The 18,340-nt window shown below is 35.3% G+C and overlaps 1 protein-coding gene across 1 annotated transcript; it reads right to left on the bottom strand.

The window, feature by feature from the left end:
- Positions 1-2,496: 2,496 nt before the first annotated feature.
- Positions 2,497-12,357, bottom strand: LOC144444741 (MKRN2 opposite strand protein-like). The gene is made up of 5 exons (XM_078134266.1): positions 12,150-12,357; positions 11,763-12,005; positions 9,879-9,928; positions 8,659-8,827; positions 2,497-5,147 (listed from the first exon to the last, which is right to left on the bottom strand). Exons 2-5 carry the CDS (start codon positions 11,975-11,977, stop codon positions 4,928-4,930), a joined length of 654 nt encoding a protein of 217 aa, XP_077990392.1. The 5' UTR covers positions 11,978-12,005; positions 12,150-12,357; the 3' UTR covers positions 2,497-4,927.
- Between the last annotated feature and the right edge of the window lie 5,983 nt (positions 12,358-18,340).

Genomic DNA, 18,340 nt, shown 5'->3' with positions numbered 1-18,340 from the left:
TATCATTTCTGGCTCTTTGGTAAAAAATGAAAACTTCAACACTACTTGGCAGACCTTCTTTATAAAGATTTCAAAATCAGATGTTCACAGCATCATTGGTGTTATTTTAAAATAATTGTTGAGATCTATATCTGAAATTAGAAATATTACACTGTAATATTACCATTGTGTACCCATACTACTAAATCATCAATTTCTTTTCTTTATTCCAGACATATTGCTTGGTTGAGTTTCCATGACAACTGATTGGCAAGACAGACAAGTCAGATTTCGAAATCTACGGAATGTCTGAACTTTTCTAGAATTTTTCAACAGGTGGTGGTTAGTTCTTGTCTCTCATAGTGAAAGAAAGACTTCTTTTACTCTTTTCACCAGAAAACAATTTATATCAAGACATGTGATCTATGTTACAGACTATTGAAAAGAAAACTTGAACTTGATGTACAAAAGAAATCAACAGCTTTACTTTACACTTCTGAAATCATGATAGCTGAAGGAACTCAAAACATACAGAATTTATCTGTCATGTTTTGACCCAACAAAGGCATAAATTTTACTCTGTGATAGAGAAGCTGGCTAGCAAATTTTACATTAATAATCATGAACAAATCGAAATGGAAAAATGTTCATATATCTCTGGTGTGTTTTCAAGATGTTTTTCTGATGTAGTTTCTGGATGTTTCTCTGATATGTGTTTTCTGGGTGTTTCTCTGATATGTGTTTTCTGGGTGTTTCTCTGATATGTGTTTTCTGGGTGTTTCTTTGATGTGTGTTTTCTGGATGTTAACTGCAGGAAAAGGAAAACACAATTTGGCAACAGAAATGTAATGTGACATCCCGAAAGTTGTGTTACGTTCTCTTCTTTCTTTCTTAATTTATAGTGTACACTGCCGTTTTAGAAGGTGCGTTCATTTACAGTGTACACTGCCGTTTTAGAAGGTGCGTTTATTTATAGTGTACTCTGCCGTTTTAGAAGTTACGTTGCAGGTACAGAGGTTGTATCTATTATACTGTTACTAAAGTCAATAAAGTACATTTTATTGGTAAATCAAATACTAGTTTCCATTAATTTGGCAGGTTTTTGTGTGAATGTATGAACCATGTGTGGGTAGAATATACTTCACTAAGGGTTGATCGCACAATGTCGCACAAGCTCAATAAACAAACATCGTTCATTTTATAGGAAAAAACCCCCTCCCCTCCCCTCCCCCTAAACGAACATTCACAAGTGCAACATCACACATTTATATATGATGTAAACCATGATGAAAATTGTAGCAGTGTAAAAACATGATGGTAAACATGAAGTTCCAACCTTATGAACCTGTTTACTGAGATAATGGTAAACACATCCAAATACTACCATAAACCCAGCACTGTAAATTGTATATCACATCAGAAGTATATTTTTATCACCTTATCAATATCTCATTAGTAAATACAGAAGCTTATATTATTGAAGGGTGTGAAAGTTTCAAAATTTGGTTAGAAGTGCGAACATGAAGTTCAGCAATTGCATTGACACCAGCCCCCTCCCCCTCCCCCCTAAACAGACAACATTCGCTTGTTGACAGGGTATTTCAAGTTGCTAAATATTCCACAAGATTATAGACAATGATCTGAGAGTAAATCTTACACAAATGAATTGTACAATGTTAGATTATTTGGTCAGTCATGACAACGGTAGGACATAAAAAAAAATCTTTATCACAGACTCAGTGCCTCATTTTTGGATCTAGACTTTGAGAAATCATGTAACACAGCACAGCTGTTCTTTTGAAAATTATTTCAAATGTGTGAGAACTTTTTGTGGGGGTAGGGGATTATACTTGAAGTATCAGAAACAGTAATTGAAAATAATCACATTTAATTTTCTCACTGGAATGCAAGTTGCTGAGGCTTTAAAAATATCTTCTCTACACGTTACCTATTTGAGATACACAAAATCCCTTAAAGGCCAAGGTTTCAATCCTAGGTTCTCACACCTGTTCTCATTGAAGCCACAAGGACTTGATGGGATCATACTTCTTTTATTCTGGACCATTTCTATAATTTGGCCAGACAACAATTTTCTTTGTGCCCACATTCTAATGTTAATGTGACATTAGCTTTTAACATGGAAACCATAACATGCCATTTAGTGTGTGTCACATCACATATGAATACAATGAAAGTGATAGAACAAAATGATATAGGGCTAAATACCACAGAGTATCTTACAGTCTACAAAATGTCATACATCATGGAAAGTTAACACCAACAATGCACACCAAACTTAACAATTCAACTCTGCCATGCATCATCAACCACCTGTCACTAGCTTATCAGTTGGTCTGATGAAGTGTCCAGGATAAGAAGTGAAATTGTTGCCACTGAAAGCAACTGTCCAGTCAGATAGATTGTAATTACTCTAATATCAACTAACACTTACCATTTCAAATAATGTACACATACCGTATGCATGACATTCAAACATAGATTCTATATTTCACTTTATTGAGTTAGATATATGGCAATAGTATATAATCCGATACATTATAACACATCAAACATCCTTATTTTGTCCTCAATGACAGGCGTCTTTGTGAGCAGAACAAGTATATATATGCCCTTGATAAAAAATAGATAAAATATTGAAAATCAAATAACTTACATATAACACAAAAATTAAACTCATTTCTATAGATATAAGCTTGGGATTTTGATCAGACAAGACTCAACTGAAAACTCACAAAATAAAGCATATATTACATTGACTAGAATCTTCATTAAAAACAAAAATTGCTAAAAACAAAAGTACTGGGTCCTTGCTTGAGTGAGGGCGCTAATACACGTCACAATCGTACTTCAAATTTTGCAAGTGCACATTATGCTGGTAAATCAAAACTTCAAACAGGTGTTAAAACACATTAATATGCAAATGTGCCATCCCACACACCAGGTGTAATGTACAATGTACAATGATTTCATATTATGCTTGCATAAACCAACTGATTTAAAGAATAGCTCATTGTAAATACTGACAGAATATGGCAATATGTAAATTGGGGAGCAGCGTAATTATGAACAAAATGCTCATAATTGTAATTTTTTTGATAACCTAGGTGGCAAAAGTAGTTATTTTTACTCACTTAGATGGTTATACTATGTGATTGTTTGCTAACTTAGGTTACCTTACAAAATGGAGTTTTGGCTAACCTATGTGACATTTTTTTGGGTTCATTTACATAGTAAAATAATTATTCTGGCCTACCTAGGTGGCAAAACTGATTTTTTTATGAACACCTAGAGCAAACTAATTTATGTTCCTCGCCTAGGCGGTTAAACTTATTTTTTGTTCACTTAGGTGGTAAAACATTTTTTTTTGCTAATCTAGGTGGTAAAACTGATTTGTTTGCTCACATTTGTAGTAAACTATGATATTGTATGAATAAAAACATTAAAATACAGTAAATAATATTACTTTTTGATAATCTATTTTTTCTTGTCCATAAAAATGTCAGTACTGATAATGAATACAAATAGTACTCCAAAGAACCCTATCAAGTAGTACTGAAAATGTATAATACCATATCTAGATATGTAAATGTTCTCTGCCAAGTACTATTCCATATCATACTCTTGGGGGATAATATTTTCCATTAAAATTTGAAGCTGGAGGCAAACCATTACATCAGAAAAAAATCAACCTCCAGAATCATGATATGTATTTTAAGTATTTGGCAACAAATTATTTCTATGATTAACCTTACAGACCTAAAAAACAGACCTTTGTTTCCATTTCACCGTTATGATTTGACAGGAATTACAAGTCTGTGGAAATGCAAGTACCCTGGATAAAAAAAATAAATATCTTCTTGGTCTTATCCTGGCTAAGTATGACAAGTCTTGTAACACTCTCTGGAACTCTGTGTTGACCTTATTTGTAAGTATTAACATGAAATGCACCTCAGTAATAAACTGTTTAAACAGTTTGCTGCTACATTGCTCATGAAAACTCCAACCTATTCTCAGTTAAAATCATGAGAAGAAAATTAGGGGTCATCGTACAAATCTTAGAAATCATTTTAGAATCCAATATGGCCACTGAATACAGTATTAACTCTATGGGAAAATAGAAGATTGTCGGTCTCCTTAAAACAAGATGGTTGACTTCTGAATCTCTGAGTTTTCTAATTTCAAAAGGACCAGAAGCAGACTTCCATATGGCAAAGTTAAGAGAGATTTAAAGAACTTTGATTTTCAGTTAAAGTCACCTCCGAGGTGTGTTCTATCTTAATTATACCTTGTATGACACCAACCTGATTATAATCCAATGTAGTTATCACACCTATTTGTTCATTATTACCTTCATTTTTTGCTTGAATTATCTATTGTATTACAGTACTTGTTCACAGTTTTATCTTTATCTCTGTCCCATGTGGCATTGATCGACTAAGACTAAAAATCAAAATCCACATAAGAAACCAGCACCCCACAAGGTCCATCTTAACGCCCACTACCACTCTCGTCAGAACCTTCCAGTTCTAGTCCCTGGTGGAATAATTTTGGAAGTGAAGACTACAAGGTATAAAATAAGGTATATAGTTATAGATTGAACTGAACAACTAGCATACCACTAGCCTTTAGATCCTTGCTATCACTGGGTACTTAGATAGATTGAAGCAATGTACTGTATGGCAGACTGATTGGTTTTGATAACACACTACCTTGGGAAGTGACAGTCCCTTGTTATTACAGTTTCTAAGATTCTAATTTTGTAGTATAAATCAGGTCAGGTCAGGTCAGGTCAGGTCAGGTCAGGTCAAACGTGATATTCTTTCCATTCTTCAACAGTAAGATTCGTCCCTTACTACTAGTATCTGAGTTTCTGCACTGCTGTAAAAATTAGGTCAGGTCAGGTCATAGGTGATATACTTTCCGTTCTTCAACAGTAGGACTCTTCCCTTACTACTAGTATCTGAGATTCTACTTTGCGATATAAATCTATATATCTTGCAGCTTTGGTTGTAAATGGTAAAATGTAGTCTGTACAAAAACTCTTTCTACTCAGGTGTTCTTCACCTCTATCTTTGAATTCACTGTATTTGATGGAGTTCAAAAATCCAATGGCAAAGTCATAGCAGTTGTGTTCATCCTCATGATATCTGTAAATAACAACAATAACAATAACAATAATAATAATAACAACAGCAACAACAACAACAACAACAACAACAACAACAACAAAGATAATAAATCTTGAAGTTCAGTTTAAATATTCTAAATAAAAATTGACTAAACAGGCCACCATTGTCAGCATCTTGTTATGGTAGAAAGATTACAGTTATTAGATTTAAGTGGCTGCATTTCCTTATGCTAAAAATGAGACCTGGAAATGTTGTTTTAACCAATCCTGCATCATGCCACCATTGTCAACATCTTGGTATGATAGGAATCCTGCATCATGCCACCAAAAGAGTTATAGAATTGGCAAATATGGCTTAAAGGTGATTCAAAATGCTCACATTCACTATCGCTAATTTGCTAGACGACATGTTTGTGAAATGCATTCTGGTTTTAAAACTTTTCAAAAGCGTCTGCAAACACCTTAAAATGACCCTTTTTCAGTCACTTCCCTTCGGATTTACTTCGAGAGTTTTCGGGTATTTCCGGTCCCACCTAGACCACGGGATTTTATGACGTCATAAAGAGACATGGATAGCACGTAGCCTATGGCGAGCGTAGTCACTAGGTGAACAAAACTCAACAGCATTGTGAAAAAATACATTGCTAGTGGTTGTAACAGACATCAGTAAACAAAAACTACACTCTACATGTCTTATTAACCAACATTTACCGATATTTACTCACACTTTCTGATTAATTGGCAGTGTCTGTGGGTATAAATGCTAAAATATGATCTCCCCATATTATGGTAAAATAAATAAAAACGGCTAGACTACAGAGTAGATATACATAAACACTTGTAATGTCGCTCGCGTGTTTCAATTTATTTATCTGATTTTTTTTATTATTTGCCGAGGAGAAGCATTACAATATCTTCGACAGGCATGGCGTCGACAGCATATTATAGCCCACTATACTCGACTATACTCACTGATGTCGCCTTTTGAACGGCGCATTTAGCAACAAAGTAAACATATTTATCTTGAATAAATATACTAGCTATTAGATTGCCATATCATCAGCAATAAAATTGTAAAGAATTGAGGAAATTTCGTGAGTTTAGTGTTGTCATTTACACGACTTTAGCAACTCGTCTGGAAGAAAACTTGTATGGTTTCCCTTGTTGCGATATCACTTAATTTAATGCAACAAGCCTATTTAATATTCATTAGAAGAATTCTGTAACGAATCATGGTATTCGAAGTGTACAGTTTATGAAACCAACAAATCAAATATCGCGATGTGTTCATGATATCAAATACGATTGGACAATATTGACGTCGGCAATCAAGGTCGTGACCCCAGCACATGGTTATGAAAGAAAGCCTGCAACTAGATACTTGGCTAGCCACGTCCGGTCCCGTTTCTCAGGGTTTGTTTTGAAGTTAGAGACGTTATTTCTGTACGACTTGAAGAATTTTACAATATATCTGATTGATAAATATGGATTACATCAACACGTGGATAAATTTAACCCGACACGAATGTGCACTGTGCTCTCCCGATTCCATATGTACATTGTACATACACTGCTTCAGCTTTGATCGGCGGCCTAGTATGAGCTTACTGCCGCGGCTGCGGTGACTGCACAAAACTTGACAACACTACCCCTCTACCGATATTATAATAATCACCTGTATACCGTGATAAAAACAAGCAATAATTCGAGTCCCCAACAAGTCGATGAGACCTACTTCTGTTCTGTCCGATCCGAATGCGAGTTTCTTAGGTTTTATATGGGTTTCAGACTCGGACTAGAGTATTACGCCCTAGACAATAATAGATGTAAACTTGTGTTCACAAGCCAAACATGTGACAATACAAGACCACAACGAAAACTGTGAAAAATTTGCAGGTCAGTCTCATTTTATATATGGACAACAAAATTAGGTCGGTCACAGTTCCATTTACATGTACATGATGCAATGACTCGGAGCGTACTTCCATATGCTCGGAGCAAATCGAATCAATTAGTGTATTATGGGACCAACAAATATATTGTGGCACATGTCCCGATACGCCTTCTTGAAGTTTCCCATTGGTATTCTAATAGCTAGTATATTTATTCGAGATGAAATATGTTTACTTTGTTGTTAAATGCACTGTTCAAAAGGCGACGCGAGTACGATTGGGCTAAAATATGCTGTCCTTGGCCCGGGGATGCCGTCAAACGTCACCACGGTATCGTAATGCTTCTTGTCGGCAAATAATAAAAAATCAGATAAATAAAAGTCAATGAATGTGAAACACGCGACATTACAAGTGTTTATATATATCTAGTCTAGCCGTTTTTGATTTATTTTGCCATAATATGGGGAGATCATATTTTAGCATTTATACCCACAGACACATTAGTGAGAAAGTGTGACTAAATATCGGTAAATGTTGGTTAATAAGACATGTAGAGTGTAGTTTTTGTTTACTGATGTCTGTTACAACCACTAGCAATGTATTTTTTCACAATGCTGTTGAGTTTTGTTCACCTAGTGACTACGCTCGCCATAGGCTACCGTGCTATCCATGTCTCTTTATGACGTCATAAAATCCCGTGGTCTAGGTGGGACCGGAAATACCCGAAAACTCTCGAAGTAAATCCGAAGGGAAGTGACTGAAAAAGGGTCATTTTAAGGTGTTTGCAGACGCTTTTGAAAAGTTTTAAAACCAGAATGCATTTCACAAACATGTCGTCTAGCAAATTAGCGATAGTGAATGTGAGCATTTTGAATCACCTTTAAATGAGGCTTGATGTATACTGGTACAAATAAATTATGGTAAAGTAAGCGAGGAGCCTCAGATCTTTTGAAACAATAATTGTGGTAAGTTCTTAACTTTGTTCTTGATTGTTAGGTTTTGTGATTGGTAGATTAATTGATTGATTGATTGATTGATTGATTGATTGACTGAATGAATGATTGATTGATTGATTAATTAATTGATTTCCTAGCTGTCTAATTGATTAACTAATTGATTTATTTGCTGATTGATTGATTGATTGATTGATTGATTGATTAATTGGTTGACCAATTGATTGATTGACTGAATTGATTAACTAATTGGTTGATTGATAGATTAACTATTTATTGATTGACATTGATTGATTGATTGATTGATTGACTGACTGACTGACTGACTGACTGACTTTCTGACTGACTGACTGACTGACTGACTGACTGATTGATTGATTGATTGATTGATTGATTGATTGATTGATTGATTGATTGATTGATTGATTGATTGATTGATTGATTGATTGATTGGATTGATTGAAAGGTTGGTACATTCTTTAATTTGTTAAATCAGAGTGGGTTTCAAAGCAATGGTAAATGTGTTTATTAAATTATTGATCTAACAATTGACTGTGAATATATAATTTACCTATCTGAAGCCCACTCTGGTGAACTGATATAATTTACCTATCTGAAGCCCACTCTGGTGAACTGATATAATTTACCTATCTGAAGCCCACTCTGGTGAACTGATATAATTTACCTATCTGAAGCCCACTCTGGTGAACTGATATAACTTTGCATAGATTCATCCCATATTTCCATGAGTTCATCATCATATTTATCTAACAATGGTATTGGTATAGAGTACTGCCAGCTGTACTTGTCTTTATCAACGTGGAGACCTCCTTCATCGTAGTTATATACAGCACCTGTTTAGAAATAGATATAAGTTTTAGCAGATATTTCTGAGAGATTTCTGCACAACTTGAGTCTCAAGTGATGCAGACTTGCTGAGCATCAATTCCTGGCTGTGTAAATTCCCCTTTTGTTAGACATGTATCACCAACTTAAGCAAAGCATTGACTAGGAAGGGGTTAAGATCATGGACAGTGAGGTGAGAAGGTTTGAGAGTGGAGTGTGAGTAACAGCTCATTTACACCACGGATGCTGGTATCGGGTCTGCAGGTGGAGGGATTGGCAGACCTAAGAAAACATGCCAGGCAAAAGACATACACCAACATGTAAAGCATTGACCATCCACTCAGGCATTAACATCATGTCTTTGTTAATCAATCACAGAATTCTGCCCAATGATAAGTTAGTGTTTATTGGAGCAGTTTAAGTTAGTAATGTCTAAATATAGTATATTTGGACAACTTTCGTTGGGAACCAAACAACTTTTGGCTCACGATTTTTCCATTAAGCTAGATGTGTTGAAGAGATATGATACCACGGGTAGATGTACATGTAGTATATAGACTATCCTATAAGTACTTAATGATGACATGCATTCTTTTTATTTGATTTTTAAAAAACCTTGTGTACAATTCTGCAAGTAAAAGATATGTCTAGTTGTATAGCTTCATGTCATTGTTAGCACAAAGTTCAGTTTGTTGAAAATGACAGAATTTCATTTTTTTTTGACAAGTCAACAATCATTACCTATATAAAAATGACAGTCAACAGGTTTTGCACTGACATTTTTTTTTGTTTTTAGAACCAAAATAAAATATGTGTGCGTGTGTGTGTGTATGTATGTATGTGTGTGTGTGTGTGTGTTTGTGTGCGTGTGCGTGTGTGTATGTATGTGTGTGTGTGTGTGTGTGTGTGTGTGTGTGTGTGTGTGTGTGTGTGTGTGTGTGTGTGTGCGTGCGTGTGCGCGCATGTGTGCATTATGCATATAAGATACTGTGTTATGTTTTTGTACATGTTTTGGTCAAAGTGCCATCTGTAAATACCATATACAAACAATTCACCTACCTTTCGAGCTTGTGATGCCGATATGAAGATTTGAGTTTCGTTGAAAATGTCTATAAAATGAAACAATGAGTCAAAAACACACTTTTAGTCCAGTGTATACGATATTGACATTGTGACTGAATTGAAGAATGTGTTAATATTTGAAAGAATCACCCATGTAATGTTATATTCCAATATATAGATTTGAGTTTCTTTGGAAATATCTATAATGATAACAATGAAGTACAACACAGGATGTGTTTAATACAAATGTACACATTGACTCACTGCATTACTGAAGAATGTGTTAATATCGGAATGATAAATTGTGTAGAGCTAAAGACTAATTAAATCTATCCTTGTGTAGTAAGTATATGAAATAATCCAACAATCTTCTGGTGCCAAGTTTAGAATATAGTTCTAAGCTTTTACTTTGTAGTAAGTAACCATAGACCGTGGGTGGAGGGTCTACGAAGTAACCATAGACCGTGGGTGGAGGGTCTATGAATTAACCATAGACCATGGGTGGAGGGTCTATGAAGTAACCATAGATCGTGGGTGGAGGGTCTATGAAGTAACCATAGATCGTGGGTGGAGGGTCTATGAAGTAACCATAGATCGTGGGTGGAGGATCTATGAATTAACCATAGACCGTGGGTGGAGGGTCTATGAAGTAACCATAGATCGTGGGTGGAGGGTCTATGAAGTAACCATAGATCGTGGGTGGAGGGTCTATGAATTAACCATAGATCGTGGGTGGAGGGTCTATGAAGTAACCATAGATCGTGGGTGGAGGATCTATGAATTAACCATAGACCGTGGGTGGAGGGTCTATGAAGTAACCATAGATCGTGGGTGGAGGGTCTATGAAGTAACCATAGATCGTGGGTGGAGGGTCGATGAATTAACCATAGACCGTGGGTGGAGGGTCGATGAAGTAACCATAGACCATGGGTGGAGGGTCAATGAATTAACCATAGATCGTGGGTGGAGGGTCTATGAAGTAACCATAGACCGTGGGTGGAGGGTCTATGAAGTAACCATAGACCGTGGGTGGAGGGTCGATGAATTAACCATAGACCGTGGGTGGAGGGTCGATGAATTAACCATAGACCGTGGGTGGAGGGTCGATGAATTAACCATAGACCGTGGGTGGAGGGTCGATGAATTAACCATACATATTGAAAATATTCTAATGGCAATTTTGAGATAAATAGGAGTTGTTTCCATATGACAAGTAAAATGTGACACTCCTGGCAATTACATCCAGTCAACTAAGAAAAACAACACCCACTTTTAAGATGTAAAAGGTACCATTAATTAATGTCAAATATTCCATACACTATATTTAGACATAAGACTACATTATATATACCTGTCTGTGACCACTCATGATTTAGGAGACTGTCGAGAGTTTTTTTTTTAAATCTATAGACACATAACTAAAGAGATGAAAACACACATTACACTGATGCCAAATGCTGCCATGATTATTCATGACTACATGTTTGTAATTTTTAAAGTGAATTGACATGAGTCACAGAGTTGCACCATCATAATATTATTCTAGGTTATATATTAACTAGTTTGTTTTAGCACCAAACACTTATTGCAGAAAATCTAATATAGAATTGTAGTTCTCTTAGCGGATGCAATGAAGGTTGTAGCTATTAATTACTAATTCATTTAGTCAAGGTCTAGTGCTATCTCTATGAGTGGCATATCGAATCTCAATCTCTGGAGTAAAGAGATGATTTGATACTAACACATCTCAGGCAAGGACAAAGAAATTTAAAGGTGGTTGACCTCCGACATGATGCACAGTTCCTAAAAATTTCTGATTTTTTTTTTTTTTAAATGGATGCAGTTGTACATGTACAAATGTACCGTATGTTCTTTACTTACTGTAAAAATGTTCCCTGTGTTGGCTTGATAACAACACTAAACGGTACCGCTTTGGCGTTGGCAAATGGGCTGGGTATTCGGAATGGCGGAGACAGACAAGGCGAAACTTCTAGATCAGAACCACAGACTGGACAGATGTCAGGTATTTCAAAACAAAACACATTCACTGGACTGCAGTGGTTGAAACAGAGCACTCCTAACTCCGGTGACGACATTATGAAGTTAAAACACAACTTTCACCAGCTGGAATGAAATAAAGAGTGGAAAGCAGTGGTCTTTGAGTGTTTATGTTTATAAATTAATCAGTAAATGAACATTGATATGTCACGGTATCGCTATTGTCATAGCAACGGAAACTTAATCCAAGATTGTTATTTGACACTGCACCTTGTACGTCACGACACCGGAAGCCATCGGGTGGTAACCCTCTCGAAATATTTTCGTGCGTCGAATAAACCACGACACTCAAAGATAACTGTCTTAGTCAGATAACATTGGATCCTGTGAGCTGACTATACCGATTTGAATCAAGTTATGCTATGGGACAAACAAAGCCGCTACAATCGGTTTATTATTGATATGCGGTACACTGTCGATCGGCTATGAATGGGCGCGGCCATTTTGACAATCAGGCTAATTTGGGACCCTTAAGAGACTAAACATTCACAAAATTCACTCTTAACTTTCAATAAAAATAAAATCAGTTGTAGGTATTTCTGATATGTAGCTACAAATTCAAGTTATATATTTATCGTCGAAGTATTGATAAAATTCACGAACTTTCTGAACTGACATTTTGACAAAATGATAGTGAAAGAGAGCAAAGGGGAGTCACCTGTAGATGCGCAACTAGTACCACTTTTTGGTATGACGTGCGCATTGTATTTCACTCCACCTGTATATTTTCACATTCCCTTTCTACAATAGGTCAAAAGACGATCGATACAGCTTCACCGATTACAACTCTTACACCTCATAAACATCATAATGAGCTCTTTAAACAATTCGTAAGGATTTCATGGAAGTCCAAAGGTAAGTAAAGCGCTTAGAATCAATTTCGATCGATCTGTTTTTCGTATTCCCGTTTGTTTGGTGCAATCAGTGATCACCCAGGTCAAGCGGAAAGTAACGGTGACGCTGTTATCGTTACATTCCACGCAACTATTGAGAGAGTATAAACCGAAATTAGTATTTATATAGTAGTATTCTAATACCCTTACATGTAAACGTTTGTCAGAAGTGCAAAAAGTAATAATACCCCTGCGTTTAGTTCCCATAAACTTAGCCGAATTTATGCGATCATGACGAGCGTGAATGCATCATTGGCCAGCAGTACGCAGTTGCATATTTTTAGTTGCAAACCCACCCCTATATTTGTATCAATATCATTTATTTTAGTATTACCCAAAGTGCACTCTCGTTACACAATACCAAAAATCATTTGTATCGTGCTTTAGGTTATGGGTAGGTGTGTAAACTGATCGCAATAACAGTATTCTGTCGAAATGTCACAGCTGTGAGTGCGAAACATGATCCCCAGAGAGGAAAACAGACATTTAAATGATCGCATTGTGTTGCTATAGTGATGTCATTTGCTAGCACATAAAAACGTAGACTAACCTTCTTTCTAACCCTGCATACCATTGGATAATAATGTCATTGTTAGACTTTAGCCGAGCACAAATTTGATATCCGCTTATTCATAATTATATACATATATATTGATAAATTTGGCAATGATATGTACATTCATGAATAATTGTAGTAAAATGTGTCAAATCTTTGCTACTACTATCTATAATTTTGGAACACATATTGACTAGATTTGGAATATAATATGTATGACAGATGATTATTACAGATCTGGGAAATAAAATGTTATTGAAACCAAATGTGAAAAAAACAACCTTAGTTCTGACATGAGAGCACAAATAATAAACCTAGTAGTAGTATACTTTGGATAAATCACTCGGAATTCTTCAGCTGTTATAATTATTGAGTGATTTATCATTTAGCCAAAAAGTATACTGGGTGAATTATTTATGGTCTTAGTTCAGAACTACATTGTAATACAAAGTCAGGTCTTGTATTCAGTATACAGACAGTGTGCCCTCTAATGATGAACATATTTTGTTGTGGTGGGTCAAAATGAGAAACACTGGCATTTCTTGTTGTGAATCACCACATACATTTGTAGTAAGAGATAGGGGAACACCAAATTTTGATGCATCACTAAAAGATACATATGTATACAATGTACTAGTCTGGATGCCAACATAGTCTCTAACTATTCCACTAACAAAGTGGAGGTGTAAATTGTAACAATATCGTAGGATCTAGATATACAGTCTGGAGCATTTATTTTTTGACATACGTTGTATTGAACTCACCTGGCTATATTGTATACATGTGTTGAATAGCATTGTCAAAAAATAAACATTGCTGTTCATCATGAACACAATAGTTGTTTATAAATACATTACACCTCATAATACTATTGCCCAAGGGGAACCATTTACAACATACAAAATGTATTATATACCAGCACATATTATTATCTAAATAATAAAGACCTCACACCTGACAGTCACTGTTACCTATTATTTGGTATCGATAACCTGCCTTCACTAGTACACTATGGTACATACAAACACTATATACACAAAGAATACATTTGTAATATTGACCTTTGTAATTTACATAGTGTGACCTCTCCACTTAAAATACACATTAATACATACAGTAAATATTTGAATAAGGATCCTATTATTATGCTTTTGTTTCCATTCAAATATTGTTTTTTAATAGTCTTACTCTTAAAGTGGTCACATGGATGAGGATTGGGTGTATTTATTTCGGATTTTTAATTTATAAAACAATTTTATCATGGCTTCCTATTTGAAAATAAATTGCTATAGATTAATAAAACCTGTAAAACATTTGTTATTGTATGTACAATAACAAACTTTTCACATTTTTTAAAAGCGTTTTGCAATGTATTGAGTTACAAACACAGACTTGGCATACGTATTTTCACATTGATTTTTCAAGTAGGAAGCCATGATAAAATTGTTTTATAAATTAAAAATCCAAAATAAATATGATCCCAATCTTCATCAATATGACCACTTTAAAACATAATATAGAAATTACTATGAGGTCCACTAGCATAAATTTTAAAGTATTATATTTAGAACTGGCATACATGTTATTCTTACTGTATGCACAGTGACCACAGGTACTACCACACATAGCTAGAACTTACACTATTATTAGATTCCCTACATGTACATATATTTAATTAAATTGAGATAAAAAAGGATTTAATATGCAGAAATTTATGCACAGATGTTTGTGATAATACGTTTCTGTAGTGAAGATATTGTAGGCTTAGTGCGTATTATTGTTACCATAGCAATAAGTACTTTTATTTGTATGAAGAATACAATGCACTAGATAATATCATTATCACCAAAAATATTATTTGCTGAAGTAAAAAACATGACCTCAGTTTGAAAATTCTGATGTACTAATAAGTGATTATTTCAATAATAATATAATTGGTATTGTATTATGAATTATTGTAAAATTAATTATAACTATTGTGTATTTGAACAATTCATGTAATATAAAGGCACCTGTACTTCTCATCAATTCGTAACACCTTAAAATAATGGGTCGGTCATTTCAAATAAAATAAAACATTAAAAAAGTAAGTGAATGTGTTGGTGATGTTTCCATTTCATAACCATACTTTAACAGTCTCAATGACTTCAAGGAAACTTTGAACCATTTGTTTTATTAAAGTTCCCAAATTTCAGCCATAAATGATAATTTTCACTCAGATAGGGGATTGTGGGGTCACCATCATATAATCAGTTATGTGAATTTTACTAATCCTGTCATCCATCCATCCATCCATCCATACATTTTTTAAAAAAAAATCATTTCACCAGATCAAAGAAATATAGGCAATATGCAATAAAAAAAGTAGATGTTACCAAATTCTCCTGTTTCTGTTAATACCAGGCAGTGTTATTACATGTACATGTACACATTAGTAATAAATAATGTTGTCGTGCTTTCCTACTCTGCGCTCAAAGCACTTTACCCCAGCACGGCTCTATAGCACTGTTACTTCTGGGGAGCAAGCAATCCATTGCAGCCTCTGTAAGTACATAGGATTAAAGCATTCACATTTCAACCTCTATCCTACCAGGTCCCCAATTATACAGCTGGGTTGACTGAGGCACAGACATGGTTCAAATCTTGCCCAAGGAATTTAGCCATTCAGAAACAAACAGATGCAACAGCACTCAAACCTGCAACCTGCAGATTTCAAGTTGGCCATGCTAACCATTCAACCATCATAACTCCACAAATAATTAATAAAAATACTGAGTGCATAGAAGTGTGAACTTTACTTCCGTTTGATACCAAGGTTCTTAAACTAGCTGAAACAAGCAAGTGTATTTTATAAAAAAGTGTGACCCCAGTAATGTTCATTTTCTTTAATACAATGTATCATAAATCTGCTAGGCAATTGAGATGAGCTTGGCACTGAATCCTTGCCACCCTATAGGATCTACATTGTATGTATCCCTATTTTCAGTGGAACATAATAAAATCAATCTGTAACGCTCTGAAATGATTTGCACTCGTGCTTACAGTGTTTTCTGTTGTACTTTCACTCGCTACCCTCATGAAAGTACGGGTGCAGAGAACACTGCAAGCACACATGCAAATACCCTTGAGTATGTCACACTTGTACTTACATGTCAAGGGGATACTGTCATATTATATGCCTTTGCTATTATTCATTAGTCTTTTGAAATTTACCTGAATGTTCAAAATCAAAGATAAATAAGTGATATCCAATGACTTTATGTATTTGATAACAGTTACAGGTGTCTGTGTATTTGATAACAGTTACAGGTGTCTGTGTATTTGATAACAATTACAGGTGTCTGTATTTGATAACAGGTATCTGTGTATTTGATAACAGTTACAGGTGTCTGTGTATTTGATAACAGTTACAGGTGTCTGTGTATTTGATAACAGTTACAGGTGTCTGTGTATTTGATAACAATTACAGGTGTCTGTATTTGATAACAGGTGTCTGTGTATTTGATAACAGTTACAGGTGTCTGTGTATTTGATAACAGGTACTGAGGTATCTGTGTATTTGATAACAGTTACAGGTGTCTGTGTATTTGATAACAGTTACAGGTCACTGAGGTGTCTGTGTATTTGATAACCGTTACAGGTGTAAAATCTACATCTACCATTGGGAAGAAGTCAAAGTTATGAAAACTACATTACCAAAGATGAACTCTACAACTATTGTGTCATGTGTAGTTGGACAAGTGATTTGACATCAGAAAACAAACCATACAGCTGTGGAAAACTGACTGTTAAGTGTGAAGTTGGGACAAATAACCACTGGATATACAATTGCAAGAAAACTGACCACTGGAGTTTCTGATCACTGGATGCACAAATGAATGAAAACACAGATCATCACAGGATTACCCACCATAGAAAAATGACCTCTGAATGTACAATTGAATAGCAGAATGGGTCTATAAAAACAATAAGTATACCCTGATAAACTGTAATGTGATGTAATATCAATTTTATTCCCCAGGCCTATAGTTTGATTTTAGAATCATTTCATTTCCAGTTGAAAATTGAATTATTAGACAAATTATGAACAGATGGTGTCAACAATATTGATTTTCAACACTTTCATCGATTATACTATTATTTGGTACATTGGAATCGGACATTGATATTATTGCCTGAATAGTAAGGGAGTGGCATACATGTATGTTGTCATAATCTATTAAAAAGCTTGTTACAATAAGTGACCCAACTGTTATTACAGTAATCTAGTGAAGTGGTTACTAATACCCAATATGTACATGTAGGTGTAAATAGATGGGTGGGTGCTATATACACATGTATGATTCATCAGTTATTTGATACAACAATGCCGTCTATGTTAGCATGGTATACTTTGAAAATCAGCATGCAGTTCTGGATTTTTATGATCCTATTATGCCCTTATATGGTGAGCTGTATTCTGTGTCCACGTGAGAATGGAACAGTGTGGCGGGATACATCCAGGACTGTCACCTTGTCGTGGTCGCTAGATAAAGTTTGTAATAGTTATTTGGAGTGCTATGGTGTTGAATCATCAGAAGTACTCTACCTGCCTCAACTCTGTCCAATAGAAATGCAGGAAGGGGATCAGCTGATCATCACACCAGCTGGGATACCGCTACCATTTATACATGCAGCTAAGGTCACAGAGGAAGAATTTCTAGCGTGTCCTAATTCATCGTATCCTGAAGAGTTCAAAATTGCGCCGTACGCAACCCAAGAAACTGTTTTAGTAAACCCATCGTTTTTGAGGCCAGGGTTGAATTACTTTGCCCAGTTGTTAAATGGTGCTTTTTCTAGGTGTGACTTTGGTCTGAGACTCAATGTCACTGTGAAACCCAACTATTGTAAAGAAAGTGATGATACAGCGCCATGTACTAATCAAGGAGTTTGCTTTTCTATGCCACAAGAGG

Source organism: Glandiceps talaboti, chromosome 13, assembly GCF_964340395.1.
Source record: "Glandiceps talaboti chromosome 13, keGlaTala1.1, whole genome shotgun sequence".
Classification (NCBI taxonomy): domain Eukaryota; kingdom Metazoa; phylum Hemichordata; class Enteropneusta; family Spengelidae; genus Glandiceps; species Glandiceps talaboti.
This window is presented reverse-complemented; position numbering and strand designations above follow the sequence as displayed.

Coding starts and splice junctions, on each gene's coding strand:
- LOC144444741 (XM_078134266.1), bottom strand. CDS start 11,977: ATGTCGTCACCGGAGTTAGGAGTGCTCTGTTTCAACCACTGCAGTCCA. Junction 9,929..11,762: donor ACACAGGGAACATTTTTACA/GTAAGTAAAGAA, acceptor TTCATTTTATAG/ACATTTTCAACGAAACTCAA. Junction 8,828..9,878: donor CGGCATCACAAGCTCGAAAG/GTAGGTGAATTG, acceptor ATTTCTAAACAG/GTGCTGTATATAACTACGAT.